The 24,624-nt window shown below is 56.3% G+C and overlaps 4 protein-coding genes across 8 annotated transcripts; all 4 read right to left on the reverse strand.

The window, feature by feature from the left end:
- CHEK1 (checkpoint kinase 1) lies at window positions 302–4,447 on the reverse strand. Its single transcript, XM_021376121.1, has 12 exons — window positions 4,322–4,447; window positions 3,318–3,541; window positions 3,145–3,209; window positions 3,007–3,076; window positions 2,742–2,930; window positions 2,317–2,421; window positions 2,152–2,247; window positions 1,969–2,077; window positions 1,592–1,769; window positions 942–1,073; window positions 773–874; window positions 302–555 (listed from the first exon to the last, which is right to left on the reverse strand). Exons 1-12 carry the CDS (start codon window positions 4,384–4,386, stop codon window positions 460–462), a joined length of 1,431 nt encoding a protein of 476 aa, XP_021231796.1. The 5' UTR covers window positions 4,387–4,447; the 3' UTR covers window positions 302–459.
- On the reverse strand, window positions 4,601–11,682 carry STT3A (STT3A, catalytic subunit of the oligosaccharyltransferase complex). 3 transcript variants are annotated; one of them, XM_021376090.1, is made up of 19 exons: window positions 11,536–11,682; window positions 10,015–10,099; window positions 9,783–9,905; window positions 9,556–9,616; window positions 9,288–9,409; window positions 8,977–9,122; window positions 8,780–8,870; window positions 8,308–8,414; window positions 7,960–8,124; window positions 7,378–7,558; window positions 6,805–6,960; window positions 6,573–6,664; window positions 6,123–6,278; window positions 5,814–6,002; window positions 5,623–5,739; window positions 5,449–5,551; window positions 5,196–5,384; window positions 5,001–5,116; window positions 4,601–4,906 (listed from the first exon to the last, which is right to left on the reverse strand). In XM_021376090.1, the coding sequence occupies exons 3-19, from the start codon at window positions 9,868–9,870 to the stop codon at window positions 4,868–4,870; spliced, it is 2,118 nt and encodes a 705-aa protein (XP_021231765.1). In that variant the 5' UTR covers window positions 9,871–9,905; window positions 10,015–10,099; window positions 11,536–11,682; the 3' UTR covers window positions 4,601–4,867. The 3 variants fall into 3 exon arrangements, with proteins under 3 accessions (XP_021231765.1, XP_021231767.1, XP_021231766.1); XM_021376092.1 differs by lacking the exon at window positions 11,536–11,682 and adding an exon at window positions 11,399–11,458; XM_021376091.1 differs by lacking the exon at window positions 11,536–11,682 and adding an exon at window positions 11,390–11,446.
- On the reverse strand, window positions 11,953–21,383 carry EI24 (EI24, autophagy associated transmembrane protein). Of its 2 annotated transcripts, none has more exons than XM_021376138.1 (11): window positions 21,301–21,383; window positions 19,628–19,775; window positions 17,706–17,851; window positions 16,439–16,499; window positions 15,498–15,564; window positions 14,975–15,099; window positions 14,507–14,626; window positions 14,289–14,400; window positions 13,741–13,852; window positions 13,478–13,552; window positions 11,953–13,193 (listed from the first exon to the last, which is right to left on the reverse strand). In XM_021376138.1, exons 2-11 carry the CDS (start codon window positions 19,667–19,669, stop codon window positions 13,034–13,036), a joined length of 1,020 nt encoding a protein of 339 aa, XP_021231813.1. In that variant the 5' UTR covers window positions 19,670–19,775; window positions 21,301–21,383; the 3' UTR covers window positions 11,953–13,033. The 2 variants fall into 2 exon arrangements, with proteins under 2 accessions (XP_021231813.1, XP_021231814.1); XM_021376139.1 differs by having other exon boundaries at window positions 21,239–21,333.
- Window positions 21,788–24,590, reverse strand: FOXRED1 (FAD dependent oxidoreductase domain containing 1). Of its 2 annotated transcripts, XM_021376119.1 has the most exons (11): window positions 24,429–24,590; window positions 23,742–23,974; window positions 23,557–23,667; window positions 23,347–23,465; window positions 23,175–23,269; window positions 22,997–23,098; window positions 22,856–22,926; window positions 22,608–22,762; window positions 22,372–22,501; window positions 22,193–22,297; window positions 21,788–22,116 (listed from the first exon to the last, which is right to left on the reverse strand). In XM_021376119.1, exons 1-11 carry the CDS (start codon window positions 24,556–24,558, stop codon window positions 21,862–21,864), a joined length of 1,506 nt encoding a protein of 501 aa, XP_021231794.1. In that variant the 5' UTR covers window positions 24,559–24,590; the 3' UTR covers window positions 21,788–21,861. The 2 variants fall into 2 exon arrangements, with proteins under 2 accessions (XP_021231794.1, XP_021231795.1); XM_021376120.1 differs by lacking the exon at window positions 23,742–23,974.

Consider the following 24,624-nt stretch of genomic DNA (forward strand, 5'->3'; position numbering starts at 1 on the left):
GCGCTAACGACCCCTGGCAGCTTCGGGCTCGTTAGCTCTGCAAAAAGCAATTAGAGAGGCTGGGAGCAGGGCAGCTGCCGCCCTGAGAGAGGGCAGGGAGCGGGGGGACCCCGAGCTGCCCCCACAGCTACGGGGCGTGGACGGGGCTGCGTGAGGCCACAGAGCTCGAGGGAGAGCCCTCTGCAGCATCAGTCGGTGCCAGAGTGGACGGAGCTGCAGAGCGGCACGGGGCTGAGACCGCTCCCAAGCGGCGCAGCGCTGCAGCCAGGACGCCCCTCGGACGGCACAAACCTCAGCGCGGTGCTGTGTGATCCCACGCTTTATTGAAACCATAAAAAGCTGCAGCGGGCGCAGAGCTGGGCCGTCCCCGCGGCACCGTCCTGGGGCACGCAGCTCTGCTGGGGGCTATGGGCACCCCACGGGGTGAGGAGGAGGAGGAGGAGGAGGAGGAGAAGGGGCTCAGGGTGGGGGCAGCCACACCTTCTGGCTGCTGACCACGTCGCTCAGTTTGCCCTTGATTTTCAGGAAATGCCGCTTGAACTCCAGCCCGTCGCCCTGCAGGGGGAGAGGGGTCAGCGCGCCCCAGAGCAGCCCCCCCCCCCCCACACCCCCTGTGCAGCACCTGGCACCAACAGCGCCCGCTGCCACGTCCCAACAACGAGCGCTGCGCTGCCGGCACCAATGCGCATCGCTTGCGCCCACCGTGCACCCAGCCCTCACCCCCCACGCATTGCTCTGCACCCCACTGTGCCCCCCCACCCCCAGTGCCCACCTTGGAGAGGCGGAAGTCCACCAGGATCCTGCTCTCCATCTCCAGCAGGTTCACCTTGAAGATCAGCTTGTTGTTCCTCCGGTCCGTGGTGGAGATGGTGACCTGCGGGGGCACGGCGCGGCGTCAGGGGGGCCCAGCCCCATCCCCACACCCCCCGGCCCGGCCCCACCTGGTTGGTGCAGCTCTGCTTCCAGCCGTAGCCCATCTTCTCGCACACGTCCCTCAGGCTGCGGTAGGAGCCGTCGGCGTCCAGCTTGGTGAAGAACCGTGTCATCCGCTTCACCAGGCGCTGCCACGGGCTCTGCACAGAGCGCATCGGGAACGCTGCAAAGCTGCAGCGCTGTGCCTGCACCCCACGCCTCAGCCCCACTGCGTGGATGCAAACTGGTGCATGCGGCCCCAAAGTGCAAAGGTGCATCAAGTTGTACCGCCAGTACTGCACATCCTTGTGCAACAAGTACTAGCCAGCTGCACCCCCTTATGGTAAACATTGCAAGCTGCATCCTGGTGCTACAGGAGAGTAGGAAGCAGCATCCCCTGTACTGCAAAGTTGCACTTGAAATATCTTAAATATTGCAAACCTGCACACTCAGTATTATAAATACTGCAAGGCTGCATCCCAAGTGTTATAAATGTGGCAAATCTGATGCTATAAATGCTGCAAAGCAGCGTCCCCCGTATTGCAAAGCAGCAATTAGAATTAGAAATACTACAAAGCTGTGCCCCAAATTGCAAGGCTGCATCTTAGCACTATAAGCACTGCAGAGATGCACATCCAAGAAGCTGCAACGTTGCATGCCAAATCCTAAGAGGGCACACCTGGGAGGAGCCTGGCGTGCCGAGCAGCTGGCTGTTGAGCAGCATGTGCTCAGGGCAGGCAGGCTGCGAGAAGCTGATGCCCTGCACCAGGCGGTCGATGCTGCCTGTGCCGCTGTCCCACAGCGCGCTGCCAGTGCCGGGCTCGGGCTGTGACGTGGAGTAGCTCTCCTTGTCCTCGCTGCAAGGCAAGAAAATGAGATTACAAAGGGGATGGCTGAGAGCCTCTTCAGGGTTCTGCTTGCACAAGCAGGGTAACGATGAGCGTGGGGTCATGCGTGCATCGAGCTGGTTTGCACCAGCTGCTGCAGTGCAGGAAGAACACTCCTGCATTGCAGAGAGGCAGCACGCAGCCGGGATGTGCATTGCAGCCCGCTCACCCCAGGGCACTCTTCACAGGCGAGAAGTCCGTGTCGGAACGGATGTGCTTGGGGAGGGCTCCGGGGGACTCGGTGACACCGCCCGAGGACACGCGGCTGCGCTTGGTGCCTGCAAAACAAGCAAAAACCCAACGCTGCGAGCACAGCTCGGGCAGGAACCGCGCTCTGCCCCACGGCCCTTACCCTTCTTCAGCGGCCGGCAGTACCAGCGGTCCTTCTTGATGTCGGGGATGGTGATGCGCGCCGTGGGGTTCTCGGTCAGGATCTTGTGCAGCAGCGCTGTGGGGAATGGGGCGCACGTAGGAGGTGTGGGGCGGCGGGGGGGCATCGCTGCCTCCGGCTGCGTACCTAGTGGAGCAGAGTCGATCTTCCTCCAGGGCGCCAGGTAGGTCTTCCTCTCCTTCCAGTCGCTGTACTCCTGGCAGCTGTCGCTGGGCTGGTCCCAGGGCAGCTCTGCGGGAGAGGGGACGGCGGAGGTGGCGCAAGAGATGGGCAAAGGGGGAACAGGAACGCTGCCTTTCCCATTTGCTTTCAAAAGGATGCGATGCACTAAAGTACGCAGTGTGCAGTACTGCTGTGCAAAACATCCACTGCAACGCCACCGTAACCTGCCACACAAGGCATCGCTGCTCTGCTCCACGCGGGGCTTTTCATCCTCACAAATGCCACCCCCCCGTGCACATCACACCTCCCCTTACGCGTTCCACACGCACCCCTCGTGCACCTCATATACCCCACGCCCCCTACACCCCCCATCCCCCCCCCGCTCCCACCTCCGGCCAGCATGGCGGTCAGCACCACGCCGCAGGCCCACACGTCCACGGGCTCCGCGTGGAACTCCGGGCACCGCAGCAGCTCGGGGGCCACGTAAGGCAGCGTCCCACACATCTTGTTCAGCAGCCGCTCGCGCCCGTTGTGCCTGAAGACGGTGGCCAGGCCGAAATCGGAGATCTTCAGGTTATCTGCGTGGAAAAAGAAATGGAAATGGTTAAGTTAAAGGTGATAGAATGTAGCAGAAAATCAAAGCGGGGGGCACACCTCGCTCATCCAGCAGCAGGTTCTCCGGCTTGAGGTCGCGGTGCGTGATGCCCATGTTGTGCAGGTACACCTACGGGTGGGACGGGGTCATTGCTGCCACCGCGGGCACCGCAGGACGGCGCTGTCCGTGGCACTCACCACGCCGGCAATCAGCTGCTGGAAGAAGCGCTGCGCCTCCGGCTCCGGCATCCCGATGTCCGGCTCTGCAACGCCAGCAAGGAGTTAGGACAGGAGCTGCAGCTCCCGGCCACGCACGGAGCACCGTTCCAATGCACGGTTTGCAAACCGCGTGCTTGCATTCCGCAACGCACCGATGCGGTCGAAGAGCTCTCCGCCGCTGCAGTACTCCAGGAAGAGGTACTGCGTGGCCCCCTCGCGCCGGTGCCCGTAGAACTTGACGACGTTCTCGTGGCTCAGCATCTTGTTGATGCAGATCTCCTTCTTGATGTTCTCCGGGCAGTCGGCCGCGCGCTTCATGTCCACGATCTTCACGGCCACGGCCTCCTCGGTGCGGCGGTTCACGGCCAGCTGCACCCTGAGGGGCACGGCCGCCGTGGGAGCAGGGCCAGGTGCACCACAGGTGTGCAACGAGAATGTAGAGAGGATGCAATGGGTTTATGCAGCCACGACGGGTATGCAGTGGGCGTGCAATGTGAGCAATAGGTGTACAATGCAGCCACGATGGGCATGTAGCGGGTGTGCAATGAGAACGCAACAGGCATGAAACGAACATGCAACAGGCATGCGATATGAATACAAGGAGAATGCAATAGGTGGACAATAGGAACAGAAGGGGTATACAAGGGACGAGCAATAGGGATGCAAGAGGTATACAATGCAGCCATAACGGGTGCACAGTGGGTGTGCAAAGGGCAAACAGCAGGCACACAATTGGCCAGCAGTAGTGATGCCGTGGGTGTGCAGTGCAGAAGGCAGGTAAGAGGCAGGCAGCGCATGCACAGGCAGCACGCAGCGTCCAAACAGGGAGCACCTAAAGGCACACAGTGTCACGCAGTAGGTATGCAGAGCGGGCATGCAACGAGCAACCAAAGGCCCTAAAGTGGGCGTGCAACGGGAACGCAACAGGCGCGCACAGGGCAGAAGATCCATGCACCAGGAACACACAACAACCGTGCAACGTGCAAACAGCGGGCACGCAACGACCTGGAACGGCCAAGCGCTGCGCACACGCGGTGGCCGCGCCGTGCAGGCGGGGGGGCACGGGGTGCACGCGGGCAGCAGGGACCGAGCAAAGGAGCACGGAAGGGCCTCGCCGCGTTGCTCCGGGACTTCCCCCCCGCCCCGCGGCACTCACTCCCCGTAGGCGCCTTCTCCCAGCGTCTGCACCAGGTCCCAGTCCTCCACGAAGGGCACGGCCATCCCGCACCGCCCCGCGGCCCCGGCGCGCCGCCCGTTCCCGCCAGCGCCACGCGGCCCCGCCCCGCCCTGCGCGCGCAGCCCCAGGCCCCGCCCCCACCGCGCGGAAACGGCCCGAGGGCGCGAACCGCCCCGAGCTCCGTCCCAACTCCGCCCCCCCCGGTCTCGAGCTCGGAGCTGAAAACAAACCCAGCAAAACTAAGGCGACCGAGGCAGGTTGTCGGTAATTCCCCTTTAATCAACGCCCGGTAAAGCCGTTATTTCTGATTTGGTGACTGCTCTGCGTGTGATATAAAACCCCCCCGGCATGCAGCAGGGACGCCGGGGTGGGGGCATCCCATCTCCTCCTGCACTTACGAATGGTATAAAAAAAAAAAAACACAAAAAACCAAAACAACAACAACAAAAAAAAAAAAAAAAAAAAAAAAAAAACAGAAAATCCAAACGATTTCTGCTTCACAGGCAAAGCTGGGTCAGCACGGCTCTACGTCCGCGACAAGCCACGGTTGTCCAGATCCTTCACCTGCAAGAGAGGAAAGGCGAGGGCAGCACTGCGTGGCACCCAGCGCGTCCCCAGAGCTGGACCTGGCGCGGGGGGGCTCGTTCCGGCCTCGTACTTTGTATATCCGGACCAGCCAGTGCTCTGTGGTGTACGCCTCCTCCAGCACATCCAGCTCAAAGTCCTTGTTCCCGATCTCGGCGTTGCGCACGCGGTCGTAGCCCGGCGGCCGCTCTACGGGACGAGAGGCAGCGCTGTGCCGGCACGTCCCCGTCGCCGCTGGGGACACGGCGGCACGGCGCAGGGCACGTACTGGCCTCGGTGTAGACCTGCCCGAAGCGGTAGTAGCACATCTTGTACATCAGGCAGTTGAGCAGCACTGGGGAGCCCTCGCGGTCGACGCGGAACTCGCCGGTGGGCGTGTAGTAGTCGTGCTCCTTGATGTGGCGGCCCGTGTCCGTGCTGCCCCCGATGCGCACCATCCACAGGAACTTGTTGATGTCTGCAAGGGATGGAGGGTGAGCGCCGGGCGCGCGGAGGGGACGGGGGGTGCTGCGGGCTCTTACCGTCGGACGAATAGCCGGTGAGGCCGCCGAATATCACCAGCACGTAGCTGACATCCAGCTCTCTCATGATCTCGTAGGCTTTCTCCTCCGTCGACGCCATCGCCTGCAGGGGACCCAATGGCCGTCACGCGACACAGCGCTCCGAAACGGCGGGCACGGTGTGGAAGCACCTACCTGCCCGACGCGGGAGATGTGCGTGTTGTTCCAGGTGTTGTTGTCCACCAGGATGGTGCGGTTGGCCATGGCGGTGATCTGGTAGCCGTAGTCCCACCAGGACATCACCTTGGCGTCCTGCAGCCAAACACCACGCGCACCGTGAGCGCTCGGATGAGCTCTGGCGCCCGGCGGGGCCGGAGCGCGGTTACCTCTGGCGTGTTGTGGCGCAGCCAGTAGTAGGCCTCCCTGAAGTCATCAAAGATGATCCTGCTGCCGTCCCCGCCGCGCGCTGACAGCACGATGGAGGGCGACGAGTACGCCTCGCTGGTCACCCAGGTCGAGTGAAAGGTGTAAGTGATGAGGAAGAAAGCCATCACCAGGATCATGCCGCTCGCAACCTGGGGATGCAAACAGGTGTCACCATGGGAGGGGAGAGGGTCGCCTCCCACCACTCATCCCCATCAGGAACAGCAACAACTCTCCTCTTCCCCACCGTTACGAGCCGCCCCAGCACTCACTTCATTTTTGATGGGGTAGGTGGAGTCTTGCTGCTTTTTGCTCTTCTTGTCTGGCCGGCTGATGTCCAGGTTCTTCATATAGGTGGACAGCACCTGAGAAACGCCGATGCCGGAAAGGATGCACATCACCGGGGCCAGCACCAGCATCAGCCGCACCTGCAGGCAACAGCACGGCCATCAGAGCCTGTCGGAGCAGGGAGCTGGGCAGAGCGACACAGCCTGGCCTCCAGGCATGGGGCACCCACTTCTCTGAGCAGCAGTGTCAGGGTCCCGCTGCCCTCCGGGTGAAGAACTTCCTAACATCTACCCTAAACCTGCCCTCTTTTAGTTTAAAAGCCATTACCAACAAGTTCAGAAAAAAAAAAGTCAGCTTTGTTAGGACCATCTCATCACCCTGCTCGTGTTCTGCTCAGTCCCACAACGGTGATACCAACCCCCAGCAGCCCTCACCATTACAGCAGAGAAGTACATGGAGGTCACACCATACATGATGATAAAAATGCGGGCATCTGAGAGATTGCTGAAGCAGTAATAGAGACCAACTGCAAAGAGAAAAGAGAGGTGGGTGAGATTCACCTTAGCTTGAAAGAAAATCCAGCTGGTGGAGACATGCAGCACGCTGCAAGGATGTAATAAACCCAGAGACCACCTGAGGGTCTGACTGCAACAAGGCTGAGCTCACCTGGGAACATGAACACCAGGAGCTGCAGGTCAAAGTAATAGGAGGACCAGGTGGTGGGCTGGTGCTCCGAGACTGAGGCAATGATGGGAATGTTATTCTTGGCATAGGAAGGATCCAGCAGGGAGTAGAAACGCCCCGTCCACGGGGAGATTTTCCCTAGCAGAGAGGAGAAAATCAGCATCAATCCTAGCACAGCCAGCAATGCCAACAGGTTCTGTCATAAGGGAAACGTGCAAAGCTGAATGAGCGAGCCTGCACCTCATTTAGCATCTCCATTACTCAAAAGCCTTATTTTAAAAAGGAAATAAAGTGCGATTTCACCCTAAGAAGACTTCTCCCCCACCCGATCCACATGGTGCAAGCAATATTGCAGAAATCATTACTGACAAGAAGTGTGCCCTTCAGTGATGGACACGGTTAGTGGGAATAGTGGGGGTGGGCTGGGGTCAGACTTGGTGGTCTGAGCGGTCTTTTCCAACCTTAATGATTCTGTGAGTCTGGGATTCAAAGCATGGAAAGGAAGTGAAACCAGCGGCGAAACGTGCCCAGCAACAACACCATTAATTGAACTACCTGTGAGCATCAGCACAGCCCCGATTGTCAGGAGGACAAAGCCAACCAGGGAGATGACGCTCCTGAAGAGGACTTCGAACTGCTGTGGGTTCAGCTTGCTGCGGAGGTAGTCCACAAAGGCATGGATCTGGCACAAGCCAAAGACACCCAGGGCAGCCATGTGCTCTGAGGAGAGGACGGGCTGCAAGCAGGAGAGAGTGCAATCAGACACAAGGGAACAGCAGCTGAGTCACCCCAAAAACAGACCTCAGCAAAATCACTGCTGAAGTCATAGGAAGCCATTCCTTCTCTGTGGACATGACTAATTTCATATCAGCCTTAATTCTGATGGGAATGCACATGAAAAATGAACTCTGAGAGCCTTCCTTGCTGTAAGCTTTCCTCCAGCTGAAGTTTCCAACCCCACAAAACCTGTATTCCCCAAACCAGGACACTAAACGTGAGCAAGAGGCAACTGCTTCTCTTGAAAATGTGAACTACGTTTCCTGCTGTATGTAGATGCATGCTGGTGCGAGCATTTCCTTCATGGAAAGTAGAATTTCCAAAATTTCTTGAAAGAGAAGCAGTGCTGGAAGGCCTCACCTGAAAGCCAACAAAGGAGATCTGCATTGAGAGGATCGTCCCCAAGCAGTACACAGTGCAGTAGGCAACATAGATCCTGTGTGAGAAGCGGCCAGTCAGCATGAGCACAAGGACGTGCAGTGGGATCAAGTTAATCAGGAAGACATAGCCACCCCACGAGGAGACCTGGCAAGAGAAAAATGAAAAAATATAAATTCCAGGGCTGGACAGGCTGCATGGCGGAGTCCAACAGTGAGTTCTGTCTTCCTGGGATTATGTGCTTTCCCCAGGGAGGGCACCCTGAACAGCCCCAGCTGCCAGAAGCTCAGATTTATCAGATAGCTGGGTGCCAGGACAAGAAATGCTCACCATGTAGAAATAGGCAAGAGCACACATCGCTGCCCAATAGATAGAGCCAGTTTTCACAGCCTTGATCCACATGTAGTAAGTTAGCAGCATGCAGAAAATGGCAATACCTGGGTGGAGAGACACAGCGAGGTCAGAGCAAGCTCACATCACCCTGAATGTCAGCGTAACCTCGATGTCAACGTACACCAGAATGTCTGACTGCATTAAAAAAACAGATATATAAAGATCTGTCTATACTATCGCTGCTCCAGCAGAAAGAACAGCACCTTGTATAAACAGTGGGAAAACAGTTCCATATCTGATTGCTAGATTAAAACATGATACTGTTTAGTAGACAACAGCTCACGTGGCTTCTAGCTCCACGAGCTACCCTGTCGGGAAACTGATTTCTTATGTGGTCCCCCACAGCCCATACAGGGGAGAGGAACCCGGCTTCTTGAAGGTTTCCCTGCTCAGAGTGCTAGGAACTCACCTTCGTTATCGTAGGATCCAGCAACAGAGCGAGAGATGTACCCAGGCACAACTGCAATCATGGCAGCAGCAAGGAGCCCCGCGCCCGCGTCCTGGGGAGCACAGCCAGAGGGTGGGAGAACCATCAGACCACAGCTTTACACATACAGATATGCCTCAAAGGAATAAAATCTAATGCAGAAATGGTCCTCCCCATACCTTGAGCTCTTTGGTGAGGTGGTAAGTCACGATGGTGGTGAAGGAGGAGAAGAGGGGTGCCAGGAAGACACAGACGTTCCGGATGTCAATGGTGATGTGGAAGAAGTGCAGCACGTGGTAGATGGCTGCTGAGGTGATCATCAGCCCTATGGGACAGATGTGGCACCATCAGCAGGTTGCAATTGGTGCAGGGCAGCCAAAAGGGTGGGAAGGATGGAACAGAAGGGAGCTGCTGCCTTCCCAAATCCATGCCCTGGCAGCCCCGCATTGCACAAGCTGGGTTATAGTGCAGCCAAAGCCTGCTGGCCTACCTGGATAAATGGTTCCGCCAATAATCCTGCCCAAGGGGTACCACGCTCGGTCATCAAACCAGTTGTGGAACTTATAGAAGCCTTCCTCTGCCAGGAAGCGGGTTGTGCGGTAGTTAAAGTACCTGCAACAACACGAGCACCTCTGTGTCCAGATGCAGGCACAATGACCACTCAGAGACAGCTGGGAATAAACAGAGCCCAGCAAAGAGCACTCGACATCCACCAATCCAGAAGAAAAAAACCCACAGAATGAGGGGAAGGCACTTACGGGTCAAATTCATGGATGACACTTTCAAATCTTAAGACAGAAAAGAGTCTTGTGGAGAAAGCTGTAAACACAAAGAATAGAAGAATGAGTTTTCAAAGGAGCTGGTACCGAAGCAATAACAGCATTCACTTGGGTGACACTTCAAGGACAGACGAGTGCTTAGCGATCTAAGGAAGAACTGAAAGGAGAAGCAGAGGCAGTTCCTGGGGTGCCACACGCAGACTTACACAGCACAGCTGCCATGGACAGGATGAGGAGCTTGAGCAGCGTGTCCTGCTTCTCATAGGAGAGCCGAAGGAACCCCAGCTTGGTCATTGTCACATGAAAGGCGGGAACAGACACCTGAATACCTAAAAATGAGAAACGGAGATGATCAGAGAGAGTGGGGCCGGGCCTCTGCTGTGCATCTGCTTCCTCCCTCTCTCCCTTCCCCTTGAACCTGGCTCCCCAGAGCCTCACCTGATCAGCTGGCCCAAATCTTGGCTGAGGCTTCGACTTCCTTCACAGGGAGCAGAACTTCTTTGGGGCAGCTGTGTCTGTTTTTCTGCGTGCAAAACAAGTTAAGCCTAAGCTTTTAGCAGCAAGAGAACCAAGGCTGAATTTCCTTGGCTGAGCTACAAAAGATGCACAACAAACCCACAGAGGTTCTAAATTACTGATCTGAAATGCACACATCACAGAGGTTTTCTAACACAGATCTGCACAGACAGCTCTTGTGGCACTGCATGATGCAGCTGTTTAATCTGACCTCCTTGGACAGAGGAAAAAGCAGGGAAAATCTGATGTTAGGCACTAAGGAAGTAAAACTGCAGGCAGAGATGAACAACTTCATCCTCTAAAAACACCCTGATTTTTTTAGAAGTGCTTTGTTACAAACTCAAATTGGAAAAATGAAAAAAACTCCTACAGCGTCAGTCCCAGAACAGGCTGATAAAGCCACAGTCCATATCTCAGAGCTAAAAGGCCACGCAAGAACATATTTGGACAGGCTGAGATTTAGAAACAAAGTGCACCTGAAAATCTTTCTGTGACCTAGCAGTGATTCTGACCTCCAGCCATCTATCACAAACTGACACAGAAATAACTCTGTGTTGTAATTATTTCCAGGCTCCCTCGGAGATAACAATCAGCAGCTAATAAGGACAGAATGCAAAGGCCTGCAGCTCTGGGCAGGAACACCTCTGCTGCCCTGGGACCATCAGTGCCCACAGCTCCGTGGGGCGCTGGGCGGGTCAAAGCAGCACGAGGTGTAGGGTAGGAAGGGGTACAGGCCATGCCTGAGCCAGGCGCTGATGTCCTGGCCTCGATGCCAGCCCCTTCGAGCCTGTCCGTGCCCTGAGGTGCACTCACAGTCCTGCACGTCCCACAGCCCCAGCACCCCATTGCTGCACACCACACAGCTCTATTAACCTTTCAGGCCCTCTCCACGCGGACTCCAGGCCATGGCAATCCCACAGCCCCAGACCTGGCACCCCATAACCCCACATCCCCTCGGCTCAAGTATCCCATAACCCTACAGCCCCTCATCCACAGACCAGGCGCTCTCTAACCCCTAGGCCTAGTCCCCGTCACCCTGCAGCCCCTCACCCCGCAGGCCTAGCACCCCATAACCGCACAGCCCCTCAGCCGCAGGCTCAAGTACCCCACAACCCCACAACGCCTCTCCCCATAGGCCCAGCACCCCATTACCCCACGGACTCTCACAGCTCAGGCTCAGCACCCCATACCCTGCAGCCCCACACCCCTGACACCCCATAACCCCACGCCCCATCGCTCCAGGTTTGGCACTCCATAACCACGCAGTTCCTCACGTCCCAGGCCGCACGCCCCATACCCCTCACACCTCGGGCCTAGCACACCACAGGCCCAGCGCCGCGCAACTGCCAGGCCTTCAGGTCAAGCCCCACCCCTCTCCCCTCCCCGACCGCCCCACACCCCCCGCAGGCCCGGCCGCCACCGCCCCGCGTTCCCGGCCCTCACCCGGGCTCCGTGCTCGGCCCCGCCGCCCCGGCCATCCGCCCCGTGCAGCTGCCCCAGCCCGCCTCACCGCTCCGCCGGCTTCCCATTGGTCCGGTGCGACGCCACTCAAACAACGCCGCCGCTCTTTGGACGCAACGTGGAGGGCGGGACAAGCAGGGAGCGTTCCGATTGGCGGAGCGCGCAGCGGGCAGGGCTGTTTGAGAGCGAGCAGTGACGTGTCCGTCTGGGCTCGGGGCCCCGGGGGCGGGACACAGCCGGTCACGTGCCCGGAAGCGGGCGGTGCACGCCACGTGGGTGGCGCCACGTGGGCGCGCCAGGTCCGCGCCCCGAGGTGGAGCTGGGACAGGCCGATTTCCCCCGAATTCACCCAAAAAGAACCCGAGAACGGTCGCTTCAAATAAACGGCTGCACGCAGGATGGCTGCAAACTCGATTTGTTGGTTTTTTTTTTTTTCATTTAACATTTCAGTGTGAAAATACTCGAGAAAAGTTTCTCCAAAGCCTAACCCCCGTTGTGAAAAACCACGGGGCAGTGGAGCGGCAGCACCACGGCTGCCCCAGGAACGCGCTGCGGGACGGACCGCGCACAGAGCCACAGCGACACACGTGGACAAAGCAGCGCCGCCACCGCTATAACAGAAAACCAGCAGCCCTGCTCTGAGTACAGCAGAACAGTGTGCAGAGCCACCGCGGTGACACATGGCCTTGTGTCCATGGAAAACCCCCAGGCAGGTGCTGCTCACAAGTAGCTAATGGCCACGACAAAAATGAAAAATACACAAACCCCCCCAAAAACCTTATACCCAACCCCAGATTTAGCGTGTTTCCCAAGTTTCCATTTCAGTTCCTGCTCAAACAAGGTCAATTTCCCTTTGCAATTTCAGAGGTGTAAAAACCCCGAGTGTTTGGTGGCCAGGGCGTGGAGCTGGCTCCCTCCCTGCAGGACGGTGCCCTCCTGTACTGTGCCCTAGGAGGTGGCACTTGTCATGGGGCTGTCCGCAATCGGGGACCAAAGCTGGTCACTGTGGGATGGGGAGGCCAAGCTGCCCCCACTGGGCTGACAGCCCTGGGAGCTGCTCAGCACAGCAGGACTACAAAAACCCTGACCTGAGTTACAACATACAAAGGACAATGGTATAGGGGAGACACAGCACAGGTTACCCACAAAGCTAGGGCAAAACAGGGGTCACAAAGCACTCGTCTGAGGGGAGGGAGATGGCACAGGAAGGAAGTACAAAACAGTCCGAGGGAAGGGCTGGGACATGCTATAAAACAAGCACAGGGAACCTGGCTTTTTGAATTTCACAAAGGTGTTAAAAATCCAGACTTCTCCCAAATTCTCCATCTGCATGCTCACAGGGGGGGGACACAGAAACACCCAGGGGGGCTTTTGGTGGTGGGAAAACACGCGAGTGCCTCACACACTGGGTCCTGCATTTCCCCAGGATATTTCTAGCAGCTGAGGCCTGGCCTGCATCCTGTCCCCCTTGGGCTGTGGTTCAGTGCCCCGGAGCAGGCTTGTGTTTGGCAGGAGACGGCTGGGGAGAGAGCAGCCTGTCCGCAGAGGCGCTGCTCAGGGTGGACTGAAGGTAAACGGTCTTGTGGAAGAGTCTGTTGCTGAGGAAAACCACCAGGGAGAAGAGACGGAGCTGGAAGTGGCTGGAAGGGAACAGAGGCTGTGAGCTTGCTGCCTGCACATTGTTTGGGCTCTCTCTGAAGCCACACCAAAGTGGCACCCTGTGTCCAAAAAACCCCCTTCAGTCCTCACAGCATTTGTCATGCCTTTATGGATAAGGGGAATTTAACAGGTACGGAAAGCCCAGCCCTGCTATTCCCATCTCACCAACCGAGTGCTGGAAGCCTGTTCTCCCTGTGCTGTTTCTGTTTAGCACGTTTGTCCCAGATCTAACACCAGCACGGAGCTTCCCCAGGCCACTACTTACTATGTTTTGCCAGGTGTCTTTGCTTCGTTGGCGCTGATGATGAAAAGAGGGAACAGGATGGAAAAGAGGCAGCCACTGGAAGGAAAAAGAAAAGGGTTTGCTGGGTTTGCTGCAAGTTCTCTGTGATGACATCCACGGTGCTGTGGATGAGGGTACATTTCTCTGATGTAAAGAAGGGTAGAAGTATACAGGCTCTGCTTGAGAGAGGGGCATTAGTGTGGCCTGTTCCTCCCAAACAGCAACCTGCCCTCCTGAGTACACACCTGATGATGTAGGAGGATTGCATTGCGGTGAGGAAAGCCAGTGGTAAGCCAAATCCGAAGTAATAGGGCCAGTTTCTCTCAATGTTGGATAGCCGTTGGTGCATTTCGATTCCTGGTGAGAACAAAACCCCAAAGAAACCCACCGAGTTGGCACACTGGGGAAAGACCTTCACTATGCTTCAATCCTTGTAAAAATAAAGGAAAACAATAAACAGAACAAGAAGCATTTATTTCCAGCCTACGTCGAAGAAGATGGGAATTCTTTGGATTGCTGTCCCAAAGACCAAATGAGCAAAGAGAAAACAAACCCATGCAGTAGCACCAAGATGAAGAAGAGCAATAACCAGCAACAGCAACTCCTGTCAGCTGGTGTAGAGCTGCCAAGTGGCTCGCTCACTTCTCTGCCACATACACAGTCCCTGTGGGCTGCACATATGTTCTGATATCAGCCCATGCAGACGCCACTCGGGTAGAGGCCTGTAATCTATCAGGAAACATTTGAACCACGTCTTGCAGGCAACCCAGAGGCTGCAGGAGGCAGCACTCACCTTTGTTAAACCAGCGGTACTCAAAACAGTAGAGAGAATAGAGCAGTGACATGTGCAGGAGGCTGATCAGCTGGCCGATGACATCGATGGGGAAAAGACTCACGATCATCCCCTGTGGAAGAAAAGAGCAGGTGAGTGAGGGCTGTTCAGGACTTGGAGCAAACGGGGTGACTGTCACCACCCTAGGGCACTGTGTCTGGTCATTACTGTGATCTCACCTGGATGAGGAACAGCGCCTGCAGCAAGAGGTTGAACAACATGTCAGCAATGATTTTACTGACGCTGGGAAAGGGGTGTGGCTTTCTGCCAGAAACTTCAAATGCTAGATCTGCAATGTCCTGCACAAGAAAAAAGGGGAACGACAAACAGTTCACCTACCAGACCACACTGCTGAGCTGCATTCACCCACTGAGAACACCCCTAACTCCTTTTCAGGATGGGATTTCAGATTCTCTAATACTGGAAACCTGCCTTACACCTATGCAAGAGTGCTAAGATGGTTTGAACACCCAGCTTGTGCCACGTCTGGGCTTGACACGCTGTGTTTTATCTGGACCCCAAATGCCACCCCCATACGATCCCCACGAGGGGCCGCAGGGTGTCCTGCAGATCTCCTCCTGACCAACAGAACTTTAACGCAGAAATTCCCCATTGGTTGCATGAGAGTCCACGTTCCTGTCACCTACCTGAAACCAGATGGCATTGACGACCTTACTGAGCACAAACAGGGGAAGGACCCAGAGGGCACTGAAAATGGAGGTGAGAATAAACTCCAGCCAAGACCAGACATCGCCGTGTAAGGAAGGGTCACCTTTGAAAGATGGGCAGAAAGCAGCACATCAGGAACCTCCTCATTTCACATCACAAACCCCACAGGTCCATGTTAAAGCTTTCCTGGTACCAACCATCTCTGTCACAGTGAAATTCTGATTGTAGTGCTTGAGTAAAATGCTCTTCTTTAAAGGCACGTTTCCACCCACTTGCTTTTCATTTATTTGCAAAAATATTCTGTATCTATTGACAACTGTGGCTATTCAGTAGCAAACCACATGGGCTAGATCCCTAACACAAGAAGAGTTCAAAGACTGTTGTCAACCCATCCAGTCCGTTAGCAGGATTACCCATCTGTCTGACTTCCTACTAAACAATTAATCACAGCCTTGCCTTAGTACTCAGTGCCCCTTAAAATACAGACAGGAAAGCACTTACCGATGATCTGTGCTGTGACTGACTGAAGTACAGGTATAAATACTCGGTAAAACAAGAAGAGACTAAGCTACAGGGAAAGAGAAACAACAAGAGCTCATGGTGAGGCTTTGCACATTCACTTCTTGTGCTCCACTCTGCCACCTGGCGTGGTGAAACCCCAACACATCCGATAAACCTCCAGCATAAACCCCTCTGAAGGTACCACGGCCCCTTCTGATGCCACCACAGCCCCAAAGCCACACCATGTGGCTAGCAGACAGCTTCCTATCTGGCATCTAAATAACGCAGTCTGAAATGAAACAGTAATGTGCACACATCGAGACAGCGAAGGCTGTAAGTACTGATCTGAAGGCAGACCCTCCACCTGCTCCAAGCATACCATTATAAGGGCATCAATCCATCAATACAGAACCAAGGATCTCTGTTTAAATACAGCCAACATCTGTGACTAAGCACTTTCTTTTAACATTTCCACTCTGACTCCTCATACTCTGCCACAGTCTAATGGAAAAATATAGCTGGCCATTTAGTAGATTGCAAAGCATCTGCTCCATTGAAAAGCAGTCTAATGAAACCCATTCACAGTCATGGTAAGGTCAGAGCTGAGGCAATGTCTTGAGATATCAATATTCAATTTGGTAAAACAATATCCCAGACTGCAACAGAGCGGGATTCGAATATTCAGGCAAAGAACAGCCTCACAGACCTGGAAAATCAGCGGGTTTTAACATGAAGGGTTCTCATGTGAGTCCATCACTTCAGTCCTGTAGCACGTCCTTTTAAATACAATACTGGGACTAGGAAACATAAGGATTCCTCTCTGTTCCTACAGCTTTCCAACTGCAGGGCAGCCAGGCCCTGCTGAAAGCTCACAAGCACTGCAGCAGGTCATTGGTTTTCACAGCATTTTAACATAGAAAACACCCCAAATATCTACTTACCCAGAACACACCTCCATTCCAGGCACAACACTGAAATATCCGGCTCACTATCCGGGGCTCACTGGAAAGCAATAGGACAGATGCGTATGAGAGATGCTTAGCTCTTGAGTGTGGACAAATGGCAACTATTTCAGTCTCATATTGGACACTGATGTGACAGACACTTTAATAAGTTTCTAAGACAACCAACTCAATGCCAGTAGCACCGCTGATTTTATCTTAACACAGGAATTCTGCAAGAAATCCCAGCACAGACGTGCAGCAAGTCTCAGCCATCATCTTTAGACAAGGTCACACTACCACCAAACTAGGCAAATAATGTGCAAATGTCTTGAAAGGCATATTCCCAACCAAACATCGCTGCATTAAATGCCAGCCCAACGGTAATTAGGAGAGCTGAGAAACGTTTCTGTGTGGTTTGGGAGTCAGGCACAAGAATAGATGCTGGTTTGCTCCCACAGGGATGTAATTCAGGCATTCCCAGCCTTGCTGGATGCAACTGTTATAGATGGCTGCAGAACACTGCAAGGCTGTGGAAAATATATCCTTCATCTGCCCCGAATGTGTAACTTGGATCTGAGATGCGTGCTCTAAGCAGATTGCTGCTTCTTCCCGATCCCAGGAGAACCACCAACAGCAACCATCTTTAAACACAGCAGGAGGGCCAGCATTCAGGGAAATGCAAACTCAGAACTTGACGTTCTTCTGGCTTGTATAGCTCCACACTGCGGGGCACATACCTACGATTCTTCCAAAGTATCTACATATTCTCAAACAACATAAAGTCTGATTTCCTTTCTCATCATAAAAGGTCCACAGTTTCACTACAGAGTGCAAAAAGGTCTTTCATGTTGCAGCTTTCCTTCTCCTGGCTCTGCACACTAGCGCAATTGAGTTTATCAACTGTGTTTCTGCGGCAGACTACTTGCAAACGTATGTCAGAAGATCAGCTTGTAATGTCACTCAGGGTGCAGGTCTGACCCAGTTTTATGGAGATCTTCACAAGTGCAGGCAAAAATAATGGCTTTATTTCATAAACCCCACTTACCTCAACTTCCCTTTTAGCCAGAGTGCTGCGATACAATGCATATTTAAGAGAAAAAAGCACAAGCACTGCCAAATCACTATGACTTGCAAAGGTTTTGCAATTCACTGGGCTCTTCAAAGCTCTGCACAGAGCTCTCCCTCTGGTTCTCTCTCCTTGCTCTCAATGAACTAAAAGACAAGTAAATTACCTGATTTGTGACTCATAAGGCTCCATACTCACTTTTCTTGCTTCCTCTCTTCCATGTGAAACCTCCGCTGGGCAAGCGTGCTGTTTGCTCTCCTCCGCCTCTGCTCTTCCCTTTTCTGCTGGATCCGGGCGTCCAGCTTCGAGATGGTGCATATGCCCCAGATGGAATCCTTGATTCCCTGCGCACACGAGGACAGCACATCAGCCATGCCAGCCCAGTACAATTAACAGAGAGCTCATTACAGGATGGAGAGAGAGGTTATAGCACAAGGAAGGAAGCAAAAGCACTCCCAGGACAGCAGTGCTGCGACACATGAAGATAAAGCAACCCAGAAATAAAGCTGTTCTCTCAAAGAAATGTTAGCAGTGCTCAAAAAAAACCAAGAGAGATGAAAGATAAACGGATCAAACCCCATCTTAAAACAGATGTGTTTTATGCCAGCTGCACCTTGCAGAAGACTTTCTGGGTTTTCATTCTTCCAAAGAATGAGTACAACCTCCCCCAAGTTCCTTGGTAGCAGAAAGGAGCATTTGCAGCAGCACTGCCCTTATTCATCCCACACTCCCAGCCGAGGCTGGCCAACCCTCAGGCAAGCAGGGAAGGGATCTGGGGGGAGACATGAGGGACCAGACCACACCTGCATCACCCATTCCCGCAGATGGGTGAAGGCCAGCCCTACTCCCAGCTGGAAGGCAAAGCCAGCACCAAGATTTGGATCAGTAACACTATTTCCCATGGCCTGGTGACCTAAATCACCACACGTTCCAGCATCTTTAGGAACAGCACTGGAAAGCTTTTTTGTTTTTCCCCTTCTTTTTTTTAAGAGGTGTGATGCCTCATGAATCTCCTCTATTTATAACTCTGGCAAAAGCCACGGAGATCTCTCACAGCCCATTTCTTCTGTCTGGCACAATGCACTTCTTCCCCTGCCAGCATTTCTAAGGCCAACAGAATGTAATTATACAGAATACTTAGGATGTGCAAAGTCCATGTGGCCTGACCGTACGAGCTTGATGCTTACTCTTCCACAAAGAAAACCATCTGTCCTTGTCTCAGAAACACTCTCACATCAGCCACATCCATGCAAGCCTCTAGGGAGTGCCTGAAATGATTTCCAATGCCATTTCTTTCTTTTAATGACAGATGTACTGCAGCTGGCCTGGGTGGCTGCTGTGCAGCCTCTTACTGCTGCAGCACTGGCTAAGCACATCACTGGCGGTTCAAAATCACGCTGCCTGCATGCATGGACAGGTCAGACAGCCCAAGAAACATCGCTGCACCTCTCCCCCTTGACCCAACAGCATACATTTTGATGCCAAGTACGTGTCTGACAAACTGCAGCGCAAGCTGCTGCTCGTACCTGATGAGGTGGAAATTAATTACACGCTGCTCTAACCACCTCTTACAGATGGCACGAAAGCATCACGAAATGACACAGGTTCTTCTGCTTTAAGCTGTGGCCAGGGCACCACAGACCTTTGCTCCCTTAAACAACAAGTTTCCAAAAACAAGCTATTTGTTAGTGTCATGCCACAAGCGTTTTCAAACTGACATCAACACTTGGGAGGGCCAAGTGAGACAGGGAGCACCGAGTTCACGCAAAGCCTTGTCACCATAGAACAACTGCCAGGCTCACACAGGCTACAAGGGTCACTTCTGCCCAAAGGAATCTGTTACGGGTTCAGTTTGCCCTTTAGGACACATCTCACGGCTGGGATGAAATGAATCCTTCCTGGGATGTGGAGCACAGCACCACTTCTAAGAAGCTAAAAATGACTTTTTTCTTCTGACAGCATTTTCTAGCATACTGACACGATTTTTGAAGATGTCTTTAATCTAAATATACCCAGAGCCCTTTTCCCTTCAAATTCTGTAACCCACCCTTGAGCACAGGGGAAAGAGGACCCACCACCCCACAGCAGACAGGAACAGCCCCCAAAGCGCAGGGACTCACCCTGACGAGGTCATGAAGGAAGGTTTTCACGCTGTCTGCCATCTTGCCTCCAGCATCACCTCTGGTTCCAGCACTATCAACTACAGGGAGAGGGGAAAAGCCGAACCCAAGCCTCTCTCATCATGGAGGGATGGGAAACGGATGGAGCCTGAGGAGAGAGAAAAACACAGGAGCGTGGCAGACACAAGCAATGCATCATCAGTCCGAGCACGGTAATTACGGCCAAATCACACCCCCAAAATCACACCCCAGCAATTCCCAGCAGGGGGAAGTACTCAGCCATGCCACCAGGACATTTCACCCTCTTGTCAGCATGCTGCGTGGTGCTTTCTCACTGAGAAAGCATTTGAGTTAGAAAACAGCCAATCCACCCATGGCATCTGTAGAGATCAGCAACAGAATGACCGAAATTGAAGTAGTTCCGCAGTTCCCCCTCCCCCAGCTTCAGGGCCAGGAGCGAGCGCACAGAGCCGCGGGGCAGCGGACGTGACACGACACAGCCCGGCTCGTCCCGCGGGTCACCAGAACACACTGCTTGCAGCACACAAACCGAGCAGGAGGACACGATGGGAAGGCAGAAAATACTTCATTGATGCCCATCATCTCCTTCCAAACAGCAGGTATTTACACCGCAACCCCCATGGGTCTGTTCCAGAAACAACCTGTTTTGCTCTCTCTCTCCAATTAACCACGCTCTGGGCTGCAGCGTGGCCGCGTGTGCCGTGCTGGGACGAGGCGGTTCCGTCCCACTGAGCCCAGATTTCTGAGCACCAGGACTCATCTCTGAGCACGCTGTGCTTGTTGGAAGGGACGAGCTGGCACGGCACGCTGCGGCCAAAGTGCAGCGGGGAGCAAGGTCCCATGCAGGGAGCCAAGAGCCACGGACGGCGACGGACGGCTCTCGGTGCTAAACAATGGGACCAACAGGAAAACGCAGCAGCAAACCAGCTCTGGCACACACACGTCAGGTTGTCAGCTCGGTATGAAACAGGAGAGCTCAGCGGGGCCGTGTAGGCTGAGAGGACAGTTATGAAACACACGGGCGGCTCTGCCGGCATCGCGGTGCACGAGGAATCAGGAGGATCACCACGACAAGGGGCAGAGCACGCTCTGTCCCAGGAACACGCGGCGACGATTCCTCTTTGACCTCAAATCCCCCCTGCACAGGGGGCAGCGGACACCCCGCCTCGCGACACGCGGCCCCTCACGCTTCACAACCGCCCAGGCTTTTCCGCCTGTAAGGAGTACGCTGTTAAAGGCGGCCCCGCAATGCCCTCCGCCTCTGTGCCTCCTCACGGCCCTCGGGGGAGGATCACCCGCTAAGAGCCGTCCAGCGCCCGCAGCGCCGCTCCCGTGACGGCCCGACCCGGCCCGCGCTGCCCCTCAGAGCTGCGCCCCGGACAGCGCCGCGCTGCGGGACGGACCCTGCGAGCGGAGCGGGCACGGAGCCGGGGGACGGCCCAAACGAAGGCTCCGCTCGGCCCACACCCGCTGCTCTGCCCCACGGCGGCCCGGGGTCGGAGCTCGGTACCTCAGGGCCGCCCCGCGCCCCAGTCACCGTCCTCCCGCGGTCTCGGAGACGGCCGTGCCCTCCCGCGGTCTCACATTTACCTCACGGCCGCCCCCCGGGCCCCCTGCCCGCTGTCACAGGGCCGCGCCCCGCGCGCACTCACCGCCCGGGCCGGGGCCGCTCACCGCGGCACGCACACACCCGGCTCGCGCCGCCCCGGCCGCCGCGCTCCGCGCAGGCGCTGCGCGCAGGCGCACAGCGCGCCGACTCGGCGCAAGCGCAGTCAGCCGCACCACCCCTTCGGGTGCTGGCGCTGCCACAAGGGGGCGCCAAAGCAGAAGGATGTGAATGGGGGAACGGGTGAACGGGACTGGGGGGAACGAATGGGGGCACTGGGGATTGATGGGACTGCGGACAACGGGGGGAAATAGGGGCACTGGGAGGGAACGGGAGTACTGGGTGGTACTGGGGGCACCGGGGGGCAACGGATGTTGGTGTAAAGGACTGGGGGCACTGCGAGGAAACGGGCACTAGTGGGACACAGAGGGGGCAACTGGCATCCTAGGTTGTAGGACACTGTGCGTACAAAATGACTACAGGTGGGGATCCAGCTAGAAACAACCCCCCCCCATTCACACCCAGACAGCTGCCATCGTCCATCCCTTTATTTCCATAGCAGCACTGCCCCCCACCCCGAGCACCCCACATCTGGGGGTGCTCCAGCTCAGACGATGGCCGCCTCCAGCAGGGGCTCACTCCCCCACAGCCGCCCAGGAGCCAGCCTGGTGACATCGACTGCCGTGCAGGAGCCGTGCAGCAGCAGCTCAGCAGCCGCCTTCCCAGCGGCAGGGGCCTGCTGCAGTCCATGCCCACTGAACCCCCCCAGCACAAAGACATTCTGCAGCTGGGGGTGCGGGCCCAGCACTCCGTTCTGGTCAAAGGTGTTGTAGTCATAGTAGCCGGCCCACGCACTCTTCACCTGCTTGGCATTGTAGGGTTGCATAATGGCAGCGTGGAGCCCAAATTTGGGGGATGGGGGGTGGAGGGCAGCGTACCTTCAGTGACTGGAAGGCGGGCACGCGGTGCGCCAGCCGCGGCCACACCTCCTCCTGGAAGAAGTCGTGGTCCACCTCCAGGTTCCCTGTGTCCGGCTCATGGCCCTGTGTGGTGACAGGTGGTGACCACTGGGGACATCATGGGGGTCCCCCCCATGCTGTAACCCTTGGGAACACACCTCAGGTGGGCTCATGCTCCCGAGATAGTTGCCAGCAATGCCTTCACGCCGAAAATAGGCTCCTGAGGTGTCGATGAGGAATGGGGTCTCCAGGCCCGGCCCGTCAGGGCAGTGCCATACATACACGTACCTGTGGGGACATCGCCGTGTCCCACCCCATGGTACAGATATGTGCTTTGGAGCTCAAAGTGCCCAAATTGGGGCTCAAACTGCTCAAACTTGGTCCCAGCCCTGACCTCTTGCGGGGCTCTATGGGGAGGGGGCTCAACACAAGGCTGCCCTGCAGCCCGGCTGTGGCCGAGTCCAGCAGCTTCCCAGTCCAAGCGCCAGCAGCGGCCACCACGATGGCACAGGAGACGGGCTGTTGCTCTGGGCTGTCGGGAAGACGTACCTGAGACATTGAGGATGCTGGGTTGGGGAAGGGTTCCCAAGTGGTCCCACAACATGGTGACAGCACAACATGGTGGCACTGGGGCACACTCACATTAACATATTTCACGCGCCCAACGCCCTGCGGCATGCCTGGTGTGTTGTCTGCGGTGTCCGTGACAAAAGCTGGAAGTTGTAGGGTGGGTGAGGTTGTCCCAGTGTCCGCGGTGGCAGTGTCACTGCACCCAGGACTCACATGTCACCTCCCCAACACAGCTGTAGACGCCCAGGGACATGGCTTTCCTCCGGAAGGCATTGAGCAGGGACCAAGGGTCAAACCAGCCCTCGTTCTCCAGCCCTGTGGAGACACACACAATGACACACACGACGACACATAGGGACAGCGGTGTCCCCACCAACAGCACGTCCCCTACCGTAGGATGCCACGGCCACATCCTCTGTGTTTATCCATGGGAACTTGGCCTTCAGCTGACTAGGGGACAGCAGGACCACCTTGGCTCCCTCCTCCCTGGAGACAAACAGTGTCACCGAGAAGAAGGGTCCCCAGTGTCCCTTTTAAGGGGGGGTCTGGGGTGGCCATATCACCTCTGCACCTTGACGCCAGCCTCCAGGGTAGCAGCACCACGCTCGGACGCCAAGAAGAGGTATCCCGAGGGCTGGAACTGAAGGTCGATGGGGGGCTCATTGGGCACCCAAAGGTGCTCCTGAAGGGGGGAACAGCAAGGTGAGGAGGGGGTGAGAATGAGACTCCTCAGTGGGACACCCCCACACAGTACTGCCATCTCCCAAACTCACATTGATAGTACGGAGGAAGGTGGCAGAGTGCAGGGACAGGCGGATGTTTTCGGGCAGGGAGAACTGCTGCCGGATGCCCCCCACCGACAGCACGGTGGAAGCCTGGGAATACTATGGGGGGAGGGCAAAGGGGTGACAAGGGGTGGTGTGCCACCCCCCAGTCCCCCCCATCTCCAGGGTCTCACCGTGGGGTCCCGCTCCACCACCACCACCCGCATGCCATGCCGCCTGTTCTCCAGTGTCTTCAGCCAGTAGGCAACCGACCAGCCCAGCACGCCTCCCCCCGCCACCACCACGTCTGCTTGCTCTGGGGGCGGGGGGCTGTTCTGCTGGGGGCGCAGTGGGTTCCAGGCCCCCTCTGACTCCGGCAGCTGGTCCCGCAGTGTCTGCCCCAGTCGGGACAGCCTCGGCCCCAGCTCTGCGGGAATAGAGGGGGATGCAGCAGGGAGCCCCTCCCAGCCCTGCTTAGAACACCCTCCAGGTGACTCTGAGACCCCTCCAGGTCACTCTGAGCACCCTGGGTCCCCCTCCCAAGACCTCACCTAACCCATCGACGTCTCCTGGGCCCCCCAGGGCTCCCAGTCTCCTCTGCATGCCCTGGGACACCCCAACTCCCGTCTGATCCCTGGGACACCACGACGACCCCCTCCCTTCCCATTCACCACCCCTAGGCCACCCTCCCCAGGACGCCAGCGAATCCTCCCTACACCCCCTGGGCCCCTCCCATCGGGTGCCCTTTACTTCCCCTCCCATCTCCTTTTTCCTCCCCACATCTCCACGACATCAACACCCCCGACCCCCAGGGACCCGCACCCGGTTCCCGAGCCCACGCCTCACCCCGTGTCCCAAAGCCCCAGAGCCCTCGCTCTCACCACGGAAGATGTCGGAGCGCCGCGGGGCCGCAGTGCGCAGGGGTCGGCTCCGGTTCGCCCCCCAGCTCCCATTTCCGGAGCCCCCCCGGCGCGCCCACAACGCGCGCCCCCCTCGCACCGCGCGCAGCATGCCCGCCGGACCTAGCCCCGCCCCCTGCCCTGGTCCCGCCCTTTGCCCTTTGCCCTTTGCCCTTTG

The sequence above is a fragment of the Numida meleagris genome, chromosome 23, assembly GCF_002078875.1.
Source record: "Numida meleagris isolate 19003 breed g44 Domestic line chromosome 23, NumMel1.0, whole genome shotgun sequence".
In the NCBI taxonomy this organism is placed as follows: domain Eukaryota; kingdom Metazoa; phylum Chordata; class Aves; order Galliformes; family Numididae; genus Numida; species Numida meleagris.

Coding starts and splice junctions, on each gene's coding strand:
- STT3A (XM_021376090.1), bottom strand. CDS start 9,870: ATGACCAAGCTGGGGTTCCTTCGGCTCTCCTATGAGAAGCAGGACACG. Junction 9,123..9,287: donor TGGCGGAACCATTTATCCAG/GTAGGCCAGCAG, acceptor TCTGTCCCATAG/GGCTGATGATCACCTCAGCA. Junction 8,415..8,779: donor TGGATCCTACGATAACGAAG/GTGAGTTCCTAG, acceptor CTCTCCACCCAG/GTATTGCCATTTTCTGCATG.
- FOXRED1 (XM_021376119.1), bottom strand. CDS start 24,558: ATGCTGCGCGCGGTGCGAGGGGGGCGCGCGTTGTGGGCGCGCCGGGGG. Junction 23,270..23,346: donor GCTGGCGTCAAGGTGCAGAG/GTGATATGGCCA, acceptor GTTTGTCTCCAG/GGAGGAGGGAGCCAAGGTGG. Junction 22,502..22,607: donor CCCATAGAGCCCCGCAAGAG/GTCAGGGCTGGG, acceptor ATGTCCCCACAG/GTACGTGTATGTATGGCACT.
- CHEK1 (XM_021376121.1), bottom strand. CDS start 4,386: ATGGCCGTGCCCTTCGTGGAGGACTGGGACCTGGTGCAGACGCTGGGA. Junction 2,248..2,316: donor GATCGACTCTGCTCCACTAG/GTACGCAGCCGG, acceptor CATTCCCCACAG/CGCTGCTGCACAAGATCCTG. Junction 1,770..1,968: donor CCTGTGAAGAGTGCCCTGGG/GTGAGCGGGCTG, acceptor CTTGCCTTGCAG/CGAGGACAAGGAGAGCTACT.
- EI24 (XM_021376138.1), bottom strand. CDS start 19,669: ATGGCAGACAGCGTGAAAACCTTCCTTCATGACCTCGTCAGG. Junction 13,853..14,288: donor GTACCGCTGGTTTAACAAAG/GTGAGTGCTGCC, acceptor TGTTCTCACCAG/GAATCGAAATGCACCAACGG. Junction 13,194..13,477: donor AAGACACCTGGCAAAACATA/GTAAGTAGTGGC, acceptor GTTCCCTTCCAG/CCACTTCCAGCTCCGTCTCT.